This window comes from Impatiens glandulifera, chromosome 3 (assembly GCF_907164915.1).
Source record: "Impatiens glandulifera chromosome 3, dImpGla2.1, whole genome shotgun sequence".
Lineage (NCBI taxonomy): Eukaryota > Viridiplantae > Streptophyta > Magnoliopsida > Ericales > Balsaminaceae > Impatiens > Impatiens glandulifera.
The window spans coordinates 60,210,798-60,230,514 of NC_061864.1; the positions used below are offsets into that span (position 1 = coordinate 60,210,798).

Sequence of the window (19,717 nt, forward strand, 5' to 3'; positions counted from 1 at the left end):
CCCTACAATTCCGGATGCATCTGGCCTAAAGGTGCCTTGGCTGTTGTGTGAGCATCCATAAACCAATTTTGGGATCGATGTTCCCCCAATGGTATAAGTTTCCATAGCCAAGACTCCAAGGCTTGAGGAACTATCGCCATACCCTAATTGGTATTTACATGTTCCACTTGTACCCGAGCATGCACTCGAGTCTTCTAGGGCTTGACATAAACTTGAACCGCAAGTCAATGGACGAAAAGTTGATGAATTCTCCGAATTAAAAATTGGTTGATTCTGCTTGAAGCAACTTTCGCATGGAAGGCACTGAGTCCATGTAATGTCGCTTCCAGTGTCAGCGATTGCTAGTTGCTTGAAGGGCGGGGTGCCCACGTAAAACTCCATGAGATACTCACCACTACCTGAAACGATTTTGGTGTTCACATCTTCGGTTTCCTTGACATCATCGTTTAGGAGGTTAAGGGCCGACTTGAAACGAGACAAGCGAGAGATTGAACGACGAATGGCTCCAGTGGTTCGATCGCCTTGACTTAAGGAGGGGTCGTAAAATGGCGATGCGGGTGAATCTCTATGAATGAAAGGGGTGGTAAAACCACGTAATGCGTTTGTAGGTGATGTGGCCGAAAGTTGTAACAAGATGTATAAGACTAGGGTTGCATGGTACAAAGAAATGTTAGCCATATTGAAACTAACCAAAGGATGAGGAATGGTGGATGTAAAAACTATGGGTAATTGTGATATTTATAGTGAAGGAAATGAACAGTCAATGAAATGTGAAAGGAATGATTTCAAATCAATTCATTTGAATATTGCAGCAGTTTAATTTGCATAAAATAAAAATATAGATCATTCAAGTAGGAAAGAGATCGGATTTAGTTGATATATTATGATTCATGGGTTCATTACAAAAATTTTAAAATATTGACTAATTACATTAATTAATTATATATTTTTCATAAAACTTAATTAGTCTGATTCAGTGTTTTTGTGTTTTTGGACAGAGAATCTCTTCAATATAAGTTTAGATTGAAATACTAATTTAATTTATTGGACAATTTAAATAATGTTTTGGAATAGTTTTATTTAATAGAAAATATTATGAATTAAAAGGATCACTCTTAAGAATAAACATGCATAGAAAACAAGTTATTTTATATATTTATTTCTTAAAGTATTTAAATAAAATAATTTATTATTATTTTAATTGGATTTCAATTCCATGATTAGGAATTGAAATATTTATCCAATATTAAAATATGTTTGTCACTCTCTAAATTAGTTTTTTTTTCATAATATTTATTATTTGTTTTAAATATTAAAAAAATAATTAAATCAACACAATTATTCTCTAATTAAATATTAAAATTATTAAATTCAATTTCACCCACCAGATCCCAAATTATTGCGAGAGTAGTCCGGATCTTCTACTACCGAATTCTCTAATCCCTTGTTCCAGATCAATCAAACTTCAGTGTATAATATCATATTATTATATATCATTCGGGTAAAAAATATATTTAAAACCCGAAAATATCACAGATTCTTTCTGGGTTAAATCTTAGAAAACGCATTTGAGTGAAGATTGCTTTACTTTAAATAGAAGTGAAACAAGTTTCATTGAAGTGCACTTCTTTTACTTTTATTTATAGTGCTGTAAATAGAAGTTAAGCAAGTTTCAGTGCGCTTGCTTCACTTATATTAGTAATGTTGTAAATAGAAGAGAAACAAATTTCACTCGATAACGCTTGTTTCACTTTTATCGAGTGAAATTTGATTCACTTCTATTAAAAATGTATATAGAAGTGAAACAAGCTTCACTTGTAATTTATAATATATATTTATATATTATTAATAATTAAATCTTCTATTAAGTTTGGTTTAATAGTTTAAACAAATTGAAATTTTTTCTCCTGCACTCGCATTATTCACTATCTCTTTCATCGATTTTTAAAAACCTAGCTTGAATATTCACCGTTATAATCTTCTTGCGAAAATAACCTTTGCAAGGGTGACGTTGGAGGTTCTTTATACTCTTGGGGATAATGCTAATGCAACCTTGGATCCTTTGAATGTGACTTACTGTTGGAATTCTGCGATTTCTTCAATACAAATTATCTGCCAGGTTTTTGCCTTCTTTATGTAGATTCGTTTACAATATAGAACGGACTTCAATCTGTTTGCTTGAATTGCCAAGTGCGATTCTGGCTAAAATACTTTCTCTATGTAGTATTTCTTAACATTAATCTACACTAGTTGTAGTTGGTTTCTTATTTTATTACAGTCTGGTTTTCATAGTCGTTGTTGAAGCACTGCAACAATCCCTGAGTGTTTGTTGCTCACCCTACATTGGTTGTGGTATCTTGGATCCTACAACTTCTTTGGATTGTATATTGTACTCATTTAAGTGTATGTCATCCCAATGACCGGTGCACGCCCATCTAGTTTGCTAAGTTGGGCAAGAAGAGTTTCCAAATTTCACCTTGCTGATTTGGAGGACATTCCAACTGTGTCCACAATCTGTAGCAAGAATAGTAAGAAAATACATATGACTAAATCTTATACCAATGCTGTAAAGTCAGGCCAAAATGCATAAATGAGGATTCAAAGGTAATTTGATATCAAGATCAAGCTCCTTTCATGTATGTCTTCTCACATTAGCTTAAAAAAAGATTCAGATAAGCTGGATTATTGTGTAAATTTGGACTTGAAACCACGTCAGTGAATTGCTCTAGGTAAATAGAAATAGATAGTAATCATATTAAATGTGGTACACTACTTGAAAGTGTTGAGGAGTGTAAAAACATTTTTAATTAAACAGATTACATTATTTTGAATAATTTGGTTACTGTTGATAATATTTATGTTATTCTTGAGATTGAAATTATTAATATGATTGAGATTATAGCTGCATGTATTGATATGAATCACTTATGTATGAATATTCCATTTGTTTATAATTTTGAATTGGATCCTCTGCGTATTAATAATCCGCTTGATGTTAATGTTAATATGGTTGATACTGATTGTTTGAAAACTTGAATTCTTCTAAACTTGGCAATCTTGATGGAGGTAGTAATGATAATGTTGTGGATAATGAAGGTGGTCTGATTTTTATGGATTGCATGGTCAAGGGAACTTGTGAATATGGAGAAGACAATAATATGAAGTTGCCAAATTAGAAGTCTGTGTGGATAACATTAATCTGAATGGACTACAGACATGAAGTCTAAGAGCATGAAAATCTCATGGGCAGAGGATGAGGAACAACAAAGAAGTAGAGTTGCATCTAGATATTTTTAATGTTTTGTTAGTTGTTACTTTGTCTGAACTATGGACATGAAAATCTCATGGGAAGAGGATGTTGAGGAACAACAAAGAAGTAGAGTTGCATCTAGATATCTTTAATGTTTTGTTAGTTGTTACTTTGTCTGAACTATGGACATGATTCTGTTAATAAATAAATAGACTTTCATTTATTTTTTTATTTTTGTTTCAGCCATTATAATGCACTTAAGGTTGCTTCCCATACAAAAAGATTATTCAGATCAACCACAATAACTTGAATAGGTGCAAGAAAGCTCGTCATCTAGGGAGATTGATGTAGCAACGCTAGAGTATAAAGAAGTCTGACCAAGAAGTCTCATTGCCTCTAACAACTCATTCATATCCATTAGTTAATACTTCATATATCTATCATGTAAAACTATCATTTATTTATTAATATAGGCGTAAATAGAAAAAAATTATCATGTAAAACTATTATTTATTCATCAGTATATGTGTAAATAGAAGAAATTATCATGTAAAATAATCATTTATTTATCAGTATATGAGTAAATAAAAGAAATTATCATGTAAAAGTATTTTAATTTAAAAGTATAGGCGTATATATGTTTTTAGGCACTTTAGTAAATAGCATTGCAAGTCTTTATTTATGATTTACATGAAAGTATAAATGGTTTTACATGAATATATACATTTTTTTACATGAATGTGTTAATAATTTTACATGAATATTATAGTCATATGATACAAATGGAATATTCAATTTAACAATTAGTTTCAATGAAGTGCGCACATGTGTGAAGTTTGTTTCACTTTAATTTATAATGTAAATGAAAGCGAAGGAATCGAACATGAGTGAAGCAAACACATTAGAGTGAAGCTTGTTTCACTTATATTTACAATGTAAATAAAATAGAAACAAGTGCACTTCAGTGAAGTTTCCTCACTTCTAAATACAATGTAAATAAAAGAGAGGAAATCACACTTCAATGAACCTTGCTTCATTTATATGTACATTGTACATGGAAGTGAAACAAGCGCACTATATTGAAACTTGTTTCACTTCTATTTACATTGTAAATGGAAATGTTAAATTAAATATTCAGTGAAACTGATTGTTGAATTGAATTTTCCATTTGTTTCATATGCCTATAATTTTCATGTAAAACCATTAACACATTCATATAAGAGAATTTACATCTTCATGTAAAAACATTTTAACCTTTATATAAACCCTACTATGACCATATTTTAACCCAAAATTATATTTTTGTTTTTATTTAATTTATCTAATTAGGGTTTAATTATTATAATAATTAATCCTAATGCACTCTTAACCTCCTTTGAATTATTTTGAATTAAATAATTCAAAATATTGTTTTAATATTATTATAAATTGGGGTATGTTAAATTTTCATTCTTACAGAATGTCCTTTCTTTGAGTTTCGCAAGGTATCATAGCTTGAACCGTCCTATTAATTTCTGTCAATTGATTGTTGATTGCTTTTAATTTGTTTGATAGCATGTCTGGTGTTAATCAATATGGTATGGTTTCGTTTGAAGGAAAAACTATTTTAGAATTTGAAAACAAAAAATGAAATGTGTTTTGATTTAGAAAAAAATGTTTTAAAGCTGTTAGTCAGGTTTATGCGGTTACTGATACCGTTGAGAAAAATAGTGAAATGAATGAAAATGCTTGTGCCTCTATATACTTGAATTTATCTGATTATGTGATGAACAAAATTGGTAATTTAGAGTGTGCAAAAACCTTGTGGGATAAATTTTTTGAACTTTATACTGAAATTTCTCTACCTAATAAAATGTTCTTACTTGAAAAGTTTTTCAAATTTAGATTGGATATGTCCAAGGACATTGAAGATAATCTGGATGTTTTCACTAAACTTATTTCTGATATTAAGTTGTGTGGTGATAAGAACATTATTGAGTATGCCCTCATTGGCTTGTTGAATGCTATTCCCGATTCTTTTAATGATGTGAAGTCTGCCATTAAGTATGGCAGAGACAGTGTCACTCTATATATTGTTGTCAATAGTCTTAAGAGTAAGGAGTTAGATTTAAGACACTCTGAGAGGGATAAACAGTCTGGTGGGGAAGTCATGCATGTGAGGGGTAAATCTCAAGGTAGGTCGAGTGCCCAAAAGAATGTTAGTAGTGAGAGTTCTGGTAAGAAATCTCATCCTGCTAGTAAAAGCAGATCTAAGTCTAGGTCTAGTGCAAAAAAGTGTTATAATTGTCATGAGTCTGGTCATTTTATCAAGGACTGTCCTAAGCCTAAAAGAAATCAGCATGTTGAAAATGATAATGTGGTAGTTTGTGAGGGCAATTTGGGTGATATTTTTATGGTTAATAATCTATGTGATTATGCTAGCTTGAACTCTGTGTTATCTGATTCTTTGTGCAAATTTGATTGGCTAGTTGACTCTGGTTGTACTTTCTATGTGACTCCATTTAGAGATTTGTTTTCAAACTATAAAGAGATTGAACATGGTTTTGTGTCTATGGCAAAAATTGCAATGTGTTAGGATTATGTGATGTATGCCTAAGGTTTCCTTGTGGTTCTGTGTTTACTTTTAAGAATGTGAGGCATGTTCCTGATTTGTGTTATAATTTGTTGTCTTGTGCATCTCTTGAGAATGATGGTTTGGAGGGAAAGTGGGGGAAGGTGTTATGAAAATTTTATGTGGGTCTCTTGTTATCTTTACTACTAAAAAGATGAACAATGTGTATGTGTGTCATGTTGAGACTGCTTGTGACTCTGTGAACTCTATGATTGGTGATAAATTTTTTATTTGGCATAATAGATTAGGTCACATTAGTAACAAAGGTCTAAAAATTTTGCATAAAAATGGTCACTTTGGTAGTGATAAATTGTCCCCTATTCCCTTCTGTGAATCATGTGTGCTAGGAAAATAACATAAGGTGAGTTTTCCCATCTCCTCTTACCCAAATGTGTCTAAGTGTACTGATATCCTTGAATATTTATATGCTGATGTGTGGGGTCCCTCTAGTGTTGCTACACATGGAGAGAACCAATATTTTATGTCCATCATTGATGATTATTCTAGGAAAGTTTGGGTGTTACTTTTGAAACATAAGTCTGATATTTTTGAAAAGTTTAAAGAGTGGAAGATTTTGATTGAGAATCAAACAAGTAAGAGAATCAAAACTTTTAGGACAGATAATGGTCTTGAATTTTATAATAGACAGATGAATGATTTATATGTTATCTGGGGTATTAAAAGACATAGGTTTGTGCCGTACACACCACAACAGAATGGTGTTGCTGAGAGGATGAATATGACACTTCTAGAGAGGGTGAGAGCTATGTTAGCGTCATCTGGGTTGTCTAAGAAGTTTTGGGGGGATACTTTGCATACTACTGTTTATTTAATAAATAGGTCCCCTACTGTTCCCTTAGGAGGGAAATATCATGAATTTATGTTTTCAGGTAAACCTCTTTATTTAAGCAACTTGAAAGTTTTTGGTTGTGTTGGTTATGTGCATCAGAAGGTTGACAAGTTGGAGCCTAGGTCCAAGAAATGTGTGTTCTTAAGCTACCCTGAAGGGGTAAAAGGTTATAGACTTTGGGATATGAGTGAATCTGGGCTTAGGATTGTGATAAGTAGAGATGTTGTCTTTAATGTGAATGATTTCCCTTGCTTGTTTATTTCCCCCACTCCCGTTAATGATACTCCTAATTAGGTGGAGCAAGTGCCTGTAGTTTTTGATCAACCTGCTGAACATGATGTGAATGTTCTCAATGAGGTGGAACATGATAATGTGCATGATATTGATGATTTACATGATTCAAATGTTTTGTCTGATTCACACGATTTTCTTGATAATTTGAATGATTCAAATGTGTTGTCTGATTCACATGATTTGTTTGATGATTTGCATGACTATCAACTTGCTAGGGATAGAAGTTGAAGAAATGTTAGAATGCCTGCTAGATTTAGGGATGATAATTTGAATGATTGCAATATGTCTGAATTTTCTTTTAACATGTTTGAATCCCTAGATTGTAATGAGCCTAACAATTACAAAGAAGCTTCGAGGTCTAAGTTTTCTACTGAATGGATTGTTGCTATGAATAATGAGATGAATTCCCTAAGAATCAATGATACTTGGAAATTTGTTCCTAAACCTCATAATTGCTCTTTAGTGGATTGCAAGTGGTTGTATAAGGTGAAGCAAGAGTCTGGAAAAGTTAGATTTAAGGCTAGGTTAGTAGCCAAGGGATTTACTCAAAAGGAGGGAATAGATTATGCTGAAATTTTCGCTCCTGTTGTCAAATTCACTACTGTTAGAATTATGCTTGCTTTAGTTGCTCACTTTGATTGGGAATTGAAGTAAATGGATGTTACTACTATTTTCTTACATGGTGAACTTGATAAGAATATTTATATGCATCAACTTGAGGGGTTTGTTGACCCCAAGTTGCCTTATCATGTTTGTTTGTTAAAAAAAAAGCCTTGTTTGATTTAAAACAATCTCCTAGGCAATGGCATATCAAGTTCGATAAGTGCATGCAATCTTTGATGTTTAAAAGAAGTTCTTCTGATCATTACCTTTACTTCAAGAATATAGACTATGTGTCTGTATTTCTTTTATTGTATGGGGATGACATGTTGATTGTTAGCCCATATCTGAAGTATGTTATGCATGTGCAAAAATCGCTTTGTGAAAATTTTGACATGAAAGACTTAGGTGATGCTAAGAAGATTTTGGGAATGAATATCATTAGAGATAGAATAAAATTTTCTCTTGTGTTGAATCAAAGTGCATATGTTGCTTAAATTTTGAGTAAATTCTCTATGTCTGATGCTAAATCTGTGAATGTGCCTCTTGCTTCCCACTTTGTGTTAAGTAAGGATCACTCTCCTAAGATTGAAACTGAAATAACTGAAATGAAGAATGTGTCTTATTCCAATACTATAAGATCTGTTATGTATCTCATGCTTAGTACTAGGTCTGATATTGCATATATAGTTAGTTGCTTGAGTAGATTTATGTCTAACCTTGGCATGCCTCATTGGAATGCTTTGAAATGACTTTTGAGATATCTAAAAACCACTATTGATGTTGGCTTGACTTTCTCTAAGTGTTCTGTAGGTACAAAGTTGGTTGGTTATGTAGATTCCAATTATGCTAATGATAGGGATAATAGAAAGTCTACTACTTCCTATGTGTTTATTTTGTGTGGCTCTTGCATAAGTTGGAAGTCTCAACTTCAACCCATTGTTGCTTTATCTACTACATAATCTGAGTACATAGCTACCATTGAAGCTTTTAAGAAAGCAATTTGGCTTAAGGCTGTTTTGTCTGAAATTAGTTTTCTTGACAAAAATGTTGTTGTGTTTTCTGATAATCAATCTGCTATTCAACTATGTAAAAATCATATTTTCATGATAAAACTAAACATATTGATGTTAGGTTTCATTACATTCGGGATATTGTTGAAAAGGGCATTATTAAGTAAGAGAAAATTCTTTCAGAATTTAATCCTGTTGATATGGGTACTAAGTGTCTACCAGCTAAAAATTTTATTTCGTGTCAACGAATTTTAAACTTTGACTTAGGGAAAACTCTTTGAGGTTCGTCCTTTATGGACATGGCATGCTTTGTGATTTTGCCTCAAATTTTTGTGATTTTCCCATTCTTTGTGCTCTTGCGTTTGATCTTTGTGATTTTCGCATGTTTTGTGCTCTTGCATTCGATCTTTATGATTTTCACATGCTTTGTGCTCTTGCGTTAGATCTTTTTGATTTTCCCATGCTTTGTGCTTTTGCGTCTGAATTTGTGATTTTACCTTGGGTATTCTATTTGTTGCATCGTTGGTAATAAATTGGCGATGATGTGTCTTGTGATTCCGTGATTGTGTTTTGCATTGTTTTGGGCCAAAGGTGGAGATTGTTAGGTATTGGTTGGCCTAACAATGTGTCCCAATCTCTAGTAACCTGCTTATTGGACGTAACCTAATAATATAAATAGATACTACTCTTTTGGTGGGAGGTAGAGGCCAAATTCCTTTGTGGTGTTTGGATGCTAGTAAGAGGGTTGTCTCCTTTGTGTGAGATAGTGATGCAACGGAATCGATAAACAAGAGGACTGAGCCAAACTCCAATCGCATTCACACCCAACATGACCTCACACTCGACAAACCACCCGTCATCCGACCTCCATCTCATGACCTCACACTTTTAAATCATCGTCAAACCAACAACTAATTCCGACCTAACACTCGACAAACCACCCGCCACCCGACCTCCATCTCGTGACCTCACACTTTCAAATACTCGTCAAATCAAAAAATAATTCCGACCTCACACTCGATAAACTACCCGCCACCCGAACTCCATCTCGTGATCTCACACTTTTAAATTCTCGCCAAACCAACCACTAATTCGACCTTACACTCGACAAACCACCCGCCACCCGAATTCCATCTCGTGACCTCACATTTTCAAATGATCATCAAACCAATAAATAATTCCGACCTCGCACTCGACAAACCACCCGTCACTTGACCTTTATCTCATGACCTCACACTTTCAATTGCTCGCCAAACCAACTACTAATTCTGACCCCATACTCGACAACCACCCATCACACGTCTTCCTTCTCGTGACCTCACACTTTCAAATGCTCGTAAAACTAACAACTAATTCCGACCTCACACTTTCAAATGCTCGTAAAACCAACAACTAATTCCGACCTCACACTCGATAAACCACCCACACTCGATGCTTAATTTTTAAAGTGTCCGGATTGTCGGGTCGAGAGCTGTGGTTAATTTGGATATATGTGAGAGTAAATGAATACTTGGGTCAGATCGTGGGTTGACCCGCCATAAACTTAAAACGGTTAAAAAAAATTAAAAATGCTATAAGTATGATTCGAACTTGCAACCTAACAAAACAAGTACAACCTTTTAACCAACTAGGCTAATAATACTTTATATTTTAAATTTAACCCAAAATTTGATAAACGCGTGAAATTTTAACAATATAAGTTCAACTTTTTAACTAACTAATCTATATATATATAATGATGCTTAATTTTTAAAGTGAGCTGTGGTTAATTTGAATATATGTGAGAGTAAATGGATATTTGGGTCGGATTGTGGGTTGACCCGTCCATAAAAATTTTACCGTAATATTTTTTCACGATTCTTATATTATTACTCGTGCAAATGCACGGGATACATGCTAGTATTTTTTAAAAATCTAAGTTTGCATGTTTTGGGATTCGAACCCTAGTCTTAAGCATAAAATGTGAACACATTAACCATTATAGCACTTAAAATTGTTATAATAGTTTTATTATTTTGTGTATATATATATTGTATTTAATATTTATTACACATTAATTAATTTTTATATTAATCAGAAAATTATTTATACTAATAAAAAAAAATATTATATATATATATATATGAGAGAAAAAATGTATAATAAAAGATAAAATATATTTATATAAAATTAATTATGAAAAATAATATAATATATATATAAGGTAATTATATTATATATATATATAAATTATTAATATAAAATATATATTTTATGTTTAACGAGAATATATATATATAATTAATGAGAAAGAAAATAATTAAGAACAAAATATAAGATAATTAAGAGAGTGTAAAAGATGGGAGAATTTGATTGCATGTATAAGTGTTGTGCTTATATATATATATTGCAATTTTAATTTTACATGAGAATACAAGAGTATTTATTATTTTTTGGATGTTAACCTCCGACTAATTTATAATATATCAATATATCATTTAATAAATAAATAAAATATGTATTCACCTCAATGTTTAAATTAAGTTTAATTCATATTTTCATAATTCAAATAATTAACATTTTTATTTTATTTTAGTGAAATATTTTTTTATCTAGATTTATTTTGAATAATTTTACTAAGAATCTTGATAATTATTTGTTATTGAGATATTGTAGTGGGTAAAAACAAAAGTAATATTATTGGTAGATATTTTTTTAGGATTATAATTTTTTAAAATATATTGATATCTCACCACATGAGTGGATTGAAAAATTAAAAAATCTCTTTAATATTAATTTTTTAATTCACTCATAAAATAACAATAATTCTATAGTAAATTTCTTTTAAAAAAATTCAATATTTATCACTATGTACTTAATATATATTTCCTAAATGTTTTTTCCTATATTTTTCCAAGTGCAATTGAGAAAATTATGTTCCAGTTAGAATTACATACTTATATTGGTAAAAAATTTAGCCATCAAATAATTTATAGGTATAGCTGAAAAGATAAATTAAAAAAAAATTAATTAATCAATTAATTAACAACATATATATTGTTAATAAATATAAAACTATACAACAAGAATATTATTATTTTTTTATTTGTGATCAAAATACCTATTTGAGATCACTTAGAAAAGTATGTATATCCGTCAAACAATTATAAAGATAGTAATAAATTAGTTTCTTTTGTATAGTTATTGATTGTCTATTCTTTTTTATTTGAGCTTATCAACAATCCTACATTAGTAAATGTTGAGTATTACTTGAATCAGTTATAAAATAAATAAATGAAAAACCATAAAGCCTCTGTGGATGAGAATAAATTTGTGTGAAAGTTTGAGAAAATAAATTATATATTTGGTGGATTGTGTATACATTTTTTTTTTTTTTTTTTTTTTGAAGATAACGCTTACGAGTTACGACTATTGAAGAGAAAAATACAGACATGAAAAAGTTAGTAAAAGAAAAAAAAAAAACGGCTGCAAAAAATTCACACGGAATTTTCTTAAGTAGAAGCAATCATTTCTAAATTTTATCCTACTTTAAATCACAGGTCCGATTATTGAGAAACTATTAATTCCTCAATAATGAGCATGAGTAAGATATTGAAAGTCCCTCATATGAATATATTCATACCTACCGTATGAACCTATTCCATAACTTAAGGTTGAGCTCATTGAAAGAAAAAAATTACTTAAAATTTAAAATGTTTTTTCATTTCTTCTTATCTTAATGTATTTTTTTTTATTTTCTAATTTATTATTATAAAAATTATCTTATAAAATAAATTACTTAATCTAATTTAAAATAAAATAATCTAAAAAAATAACCTTATATCTAAGTTAGGTATGATTCTTATATAATGTATTCGAACATAATATTAGATGAGCCTCTTATTCAAATTTTGTAAGTTTATGCTTTGGAAAAAAATGTTTTATATTATTTTCCATATATATTTGGTATAAGCTTAATATATATCTATAGCTTAAAACCAAGGTTTTAAAATACGCGGTCCGACTGGCGGTCCGATCGGCGATTCAACCGGTCCGACCGCAAAACGGTTTAAAAAACGATCCAGTTTTTAACTTTGATACGGTAACCTTTCGAATCGGTCAAAATCCGGTCTAATCGGATGATCCTACCGGAAAACCAAACTGGAAATTTCCGGTTCGTAAGGTACATAGTAATATTCTTTCTTTATTCTTCTTCTTTTTCGGTTTGTTCCAATTCTTCTGAACTTCGCGAGCAGAGAAAGAGAAAGAGGAAGAGAAAACCAGCAAAATGAGGGTTTACGTGCAAAGAGAAAACCAAACTAGATCTATAATCTGTGAGAATAGAGAGAGAAAGTCTCTGGTGCAAAAATGTGAAAACGAAAGAAGTGTTTATCTTCATCTCCCTGTCAATGGAGGAAGTTTTTAAGGCTATGTTTGGTATGTTATACAAAGACTGTAGATATAGTATAATTTATCTACTGTAGATATTGTTGGAATTAAACTAATTCCATTAATTAAATGGAAATGATATTTGGGCTAATTAAATTCACACCAAATTCAAATGTGAATTAAAGTGAAATTAATCCAAATGAAATTCACATGAAATTCAATTGTGAATTAAAGTGAAATTAATCCAAATGAAATTCACATGAAATTCAAATGTGAATTAAAATGAAATTAATCCAAATGAAATTCACATGAAATTCAAATGTAAATTAAAGTGAAATTTCATCCAAATGAAATTCACATCAAATTCATTGTGAATTAAATTTGTTAATTGTTACAATTAACATAAATGTCTTGAATGAGGCAATTAACAAATGATGTTAATTGCCATTGTAACTACAAAATATTTATTGTAGGATGTAACTTGCAAAGATGATGAAAAGGCAAGCAACGATAACCGTTGGATGAATGGATGATGGATTAGTGACCGTTGGATTAAAGAATTGATTATGAGTTTAATTTTCAACTATAAATATCCCTTCACATTTTATTCCTCTCCACACATTATCTTATCACTTCTCTCTCTAAAATTCTAAAGTCTTTCCTTGTTCTTGTGAGTATTCTTGTGAGTGTTCTTGTGAGCGTTCTTCGAGTTTCTTGACTCGATCATTTCTGTGCGAAACCCGGTGATTGTGATTCAGGTACTTTTGTTTAGTTTGTTGTTGTAGTAGTTTTTCTGTGCTAAATCATTGCAGGTTCCGTTGTACCCTGGGAAGCAGCCACCGACGAAACTCTCCAGCACAAACGGGAGACGGTGAAACTGTTTTAAGGGAACTGTGATTCCACAGGCCTCGGAGCAAACGAGAAGATTTTTCTTCATTTCTTAAATAATCTGTTGTATTGTTTTATTATCATTGTATTATTTTCATATATCATTTACGTGTAATTTTTATGAGATAAGATAAATGAAACAATCTTAAAACAATAGAAAATATTACTTATCTCAGATTCTTACACGTTTCTGGTTTTGTGATTCAGAAATGACTACCGAAACACCTACTTCTAACATGAGGATGCCGGTTCAAGCTAACCATCTAGATAAGCCAGAAAAGTTTGATGGCTCAAAATTTAAGAGATGGCAGCAGAAGATGTTCTTCTACCTCACGACCCTAAGTCTTGCGCGATTCCTCACGGAGGATCCTCCCACTCCCAAAATCGATGAGCCAAACGTGGCTTCATCGTCGGATGCAAACGTGCATCCGAAAGTTGATGTGCAAGCGGCTTCGGCCATTGATGCTTGGCACCATTCATATTTCTTATGCAGAAATTACGTGCTGAATGACTTATCAGATTCATTGTACAATGTGTACAGTGAAAAGAATACAGCCAAAGAACTATGACAATCTCTTGAACGTAAGTACAAAACAGAAGATGTGGGTGCAAAAAAATTTATGGTCGGTCGATTTTTGGACTACAAAATGGTAGATTCAAGACCGGTCATTAAACAAGTTCAAGAGATCCAAGTTATTTTGCACGAAATTCATGCTGATGGCATGATTTTGGGAGAAACTTTCCAAGTGGCTGCTATTATTGAGAAGTTGCCACCGTTTTGGAACGATTTCAAGAACTACCTTAAGCACAAGCGAAAGGAGATGAACGTAGAAGAATTGGTGATTCGTCTACGCATTGAAGAGGAAAATAAAAGCGCCTCAAAGAAATACTTTAGTCAACATGTGGCTAAAGCAAATGTGGTTGAGCATGGTAAAGACAAGAAGAAACACAATTCTTTTGTCAAAAACCGGAGCCTTAATCCTAAAGGAGGAATCTCTAAGAAGTTCACTGGCAAGTGTTTCAATTGCAATGGCATGGGCCATAGATCTTCCGAGTGCAAGAAGCCGAGAAGAGTTCGAGAGGCTAACTTGACTCAAGGATTATCGGACATGGATCTATGTGCAATGATATCTGAGGTTAACTTGGTGGGGTCTAATCCACGAGAGTGGTGGGTTGACACAGGAGCTACAAGACATGTTTGCTCCAACAAAGATGTATTTTCAAGCCTCGAAGAAGTGAAGAATGGTGAAAAGCTGTTCATGGGGAATTCTGTCACTTCTGACATACAAGGTGAAGGAAAAGTGGTGTTAAGGTTGTCTTCAGGGAAAGATTTAACATTGACTAATGTGTTGTATGTTCCGGAGATTCGGAAAAATTTGATATCTGGATCTCTTCTAAGTAAAAATGGTTTTAGAATTGTGATTGAGTCGGATAAAATTATTTTATCCAAAGGTGGAATGTTTGTAGGTAGAGGTTATGCTACTGATGGACTTTTTAAGCTAAATGTAATGGCAGTTAAGCCAAGTATGAATGAAAAGAATAAGTCTTCTATTTATTTGTTGGAGTCTTCCATTTTATGGAAAGGTAGACTAGGTCATATTAATTATGATTCGATGCATCGATTAATAAAACTGAATAGTATACCTACATTCGAAATTAATAAGAAACACAAGTGTGAAATTTGTGTTGAAGCGAAATTGACGAGATCATCCTTTCGAAACGTTGAAAGAAGTAATAGACCGCTTGATTTAATTCATACAGATGTGTGTGATTTAAAAGGAACACCAACACGTGGTGGAGGAAAATATTTCATTACTTTTATTGATGATAACACAAAATATTGTTATGTGTATATTCTTAAAAGTAAAGATGAAGCCATAGAAAAATTCACTCTTTATAAAAATGAGGTTGAAAACCAACTTGGTAAAAAGATCAAGGTGTTAAGAAGTGATAGAGGAGGTGAATATGAATCACCTTTTGCCGAGCTATGTGCTCAACATGGTATAATCCATGAGACGACAACACCTTATTCTCCTCAGCAAAATGGTACGGCTGAGAGAAAAAATAGAACATTAAAAGAAATGATGAATTCACTTCTATTAAGTTCTGGTCTACCACATAACATGTGGGGAGAAGCTATTTTGACAGCTAATTACCTTTTAAATAAGGTTCCACGAAAGAAGCTAGATAAGAGTCCATATGAATTATGGCATGAAAGAAAACCATCATATGAATACTTACGAATGTGGGGGTGTCTAGCTAAGGTAGCCGTACCATTACCTAAAAAGGTGAAAGTTGGACCAAAAACTGTTGATTGTATATTTATTGGATATGCACATAACAGTAGTGCTTATCGTTTTCTTGTGTTTAAATCGGACATTCCGGATATTCATAAGAATACGATAATGGAATCGAGAAATGCATCGTTCTTTGAACATGTACTTCCATATAAGTCTAATGAAGAACAACGTTCTCCAAAAAGATTTCTTGAACTAGATGAACAAGAAAAGGAGAATGAAGTTGAGGTTGAACTTAGACGAAGTAAACGAGCTAGAACCGAAAAATCATTTGGTCCAGATTTTATTACTTTCATGATGGAAAGTGAACCTCAAACGTATAATGATGCAATTAACTCATCTGAAGGGCCTCAATGGAAAGAGGAAATTAATAGTGAGATATAATCTATCTTGCAAAACCATACATGGGAACTAGTGGATCTGCCTCCGGGAAATAAACCACTAGGTTGCCGATGGATTTTTAAAAGAAAAATAAAAGTTGATGGATCAATTGATAAATATAAGGCAAGACTGGTGGTAAAAGGATATCGCCAACGAGAAGGTCTTGATTATTTTGATACATATTCTCCAGTTACGAGAATAACTTCTGTTCGATTGATTCTTGCGATTGCTTCTTTGCGCAATCTAGAAGTTCATCAAATGGACGTAAAAACAGCTTTCTTAAATGGAGACTTGGAAGAAGAAATTTACATAGATCAACCTCAAGGGTTTTCTTCTCAGGGACAAGAAAATAAAGTTTGTAAATTAGTTAAGTCATTGTATGGCTTAAAAAAAGCTCCAAAACAATGGCATGAGAAATTTGATCATGCAATGATCTCAAGTGGATTTAAGATCAATGAATGTGATAAATGTATTTATATTAAAGACACAAAATATGGTTACGTCATTTTATGTCTTTATGTAGATGACATACTTATCATTGGAAGTGATGATAAAATGGTTAAATCCACTAAAGATATGTTAAATTCAAAATTTGACATGAAAGATATGGGATTGGCTGATGTGATTCTTGGAATCAAAGTGATTAGAACATCAGAAGGGATAGTTCTAAGTCAATCACATTATGTGGATAAAATCCTCGAAAAATTTAACAATGATGATTCTGCATTGGCTAAGACTCCGATAGATACGAGTCAACATCTATCTAAAAATCGCGGAGAGAGTGTTTCTCAATTAGAATATTCTCGAATAATTGGGAGTCTAATGTACTTAATGAGTTGTACAAGACCAGATATAGCATATGCAGTAAGCAAACTAAGTAGATACACGAGTAATCCGGGTAATAATCATTGGAAATCCATTGTACGATTACTTAGGTATTTAAGAAATACTCGTGATTATGGTCTGCACTACACGAGACATCCTGCTGTTATCGAGGGGTACACTGATGCTAATTGAATTTCAGATATGAAAGACTCTAAGTCAACAAGTGGATATGTATTTACACTTGGAGGTGCAGCTATATCTTGGAAATCTTCTAAACAAACTTTTATTGCTAGATCCACGATGGAATCTGAATTTATAGCTCTTGACAAATGTGGTGAAGAAGCTAAATGGCTACGTCTATTATTAGAAGATATTCCAATATGGTCTAAGCCCGTACCAGCAATTTCTATTCATTGTGATAGTCAATCTGCGATTGGACGAGCTAAGAGTCATATGTATAATGGTAAGTCTAGACATATACGCCGTAGACATAATACAATTAGACAATTACTCTCTACTGAAATTATCTCAATTGATTACGTAAAATCAAAAGATAATATTGCGGATCCGCTAACCAAAGGGTTAAATAGAGAGTTGGTGTTAAAGTCCTCACAAGGAATGGGACTTAAGCCTACAATAAGTTAGTATGAAGGGAAACCCAACCTATGATGACTGGAGATCCCAAGAACTAGGTTCAATGGGACAACCTAATTGTACTAAACTTGGTAGATTGCTATGGGTAAAAATCCTACGATAAAATAGCATTTCGGGAAAGGATAAGCACACAGGATTTTAATGATTCTTTATGAATAAAGAGATCACCTATGTGAGAGAGAAGTGGGGCCGCTTCGAAAGAATTGCACGGCTCAATTCTAAACCCTCTCACTGAACCAGGCGAGTGTTCATGGCCAAAACGAACACAATCATGAGAACTGACATGTATCAGGAAGAATTTTATGTGAAAGTGTGTAATCGTTTACACAAAAGGCAGAATAGTTCAAGGACATCGAGTCTACTAATCGGCTAGTAAAGTTATATACTTTCATAAGGGAAGGTTCAAAGAGTTACACCTACCTATCCTATGTAAAATTCAACTGTTGAACCTTTCACCGGGTTACTCTTTCAATTTCCATTAATGTGGGGGATTGTTGGAATTAAACTAATTCCATTAATTAAATGGAAATGATATTTGGGCTAATTAAATTCACACCAAATTCAAATGTGAATTAAAGTGAAATTAATCCAAATGAAATTCACATGAAATTCAAATGTGAATTAAAGTGAAATTAATCCAAATGAAATTCACATGAAATTCAAATGTGAATTAAAGTGAAATTAATCCAAATGAAATTCACATGAAATTCAAATGTAAATTAAGGTGAAATTTCATCCAAATGAAATTCACATCAAATTCATTGTGAATTAAATTTTTTAATTGTTACAATTAACATAAATGTCTTGAATGAGGTAATTAACAAATGATGTTAATTGCCATTGTAACTACAAAATATTTATTGTAGGATGTAACTTGCAAAGATGATGAAAAGGCAAGCAACGATAACCGTTGGATGAATGGATGATGAATTAGTGACCGTTGGATTAAAGAATTGATTATGAGTTTAATTTTCAACTATAAATATCCCTTCACATTTTATTCCTCTCCACACATTATCTTATCACTTCTCTCTCTAAAATTCTAAAGTCTTTCCTTGTTCTTGTGAGTATTCTTGTGAGTGTTCTTGTGAGCGTTCTTCGAGTTTCTTGACTCGATCATTTCTGTGCGAAACCCGGTGATTGTGATTCAAGTACTTTTGTTTAGTTCGCTGTTGTACTGGTTTTTCTGTGCTAAATCATTGCAGGTTTCATTGTACCCTGGGAAGCAGCCACCGACGAAACTCTCCAGCACAAACGGGAGACGGTGAAACTGTTTTAAGGGAACTGTGATTCCACAGGCCTCGGAGCAAACGAGAAGATTTTTCTTCATTTCTTAAATAATCTGTTGTATTGTTTTATTATCATTGTATTATTTTCATATATCATTTACGTGTAATTTTTATGAGATAAGATAACCAACCGATATAGTATAATTTATCTACAGTAAATTACCTTACTTGTTTGGTTGACTATTATTTATGTATATAGTGTTATATTAGGTATAATTTATACATTGGAGAGGGATAATACCTACTCACATTTGTTACATATAATCTCATTTATAACTTTTAATATTTATTTTTTACCTTTTAATTTTATAAAACTATGAAAATTTTAATTTTTATATAATAGTTTAGAAAATAATGATAATAATAAACTATAACTAAAATTTTTATATATTTAAAT

The 19,717-nt window shown here is 32.1% G+C and overlaps 1 protein-coding gene across 1 annotated transcript in view; it reads right to left on the reverse strand.

Annotated features, from left to right (window-relative positions):
* The window catches only part of LOC124930537 (aspartic proteinase CDR1-like), a 1,323-nt gene extending 645 nt beyond the window's left edge, over positions 1 to 678 (reverse strand). Inside the window, exon 1 of the mRNA XM_047470871.1 lies at positions 1 to 678. This exon is cut by the window's left edge and continues 645 nt beyond it. Coding sequence (XP_047326827.1) covers positions 1 to 678 — 678 coding nt within the window.
* Between the last annotated feature and the right edge of the window lie 19,039 nt (positions 679 to 19,717).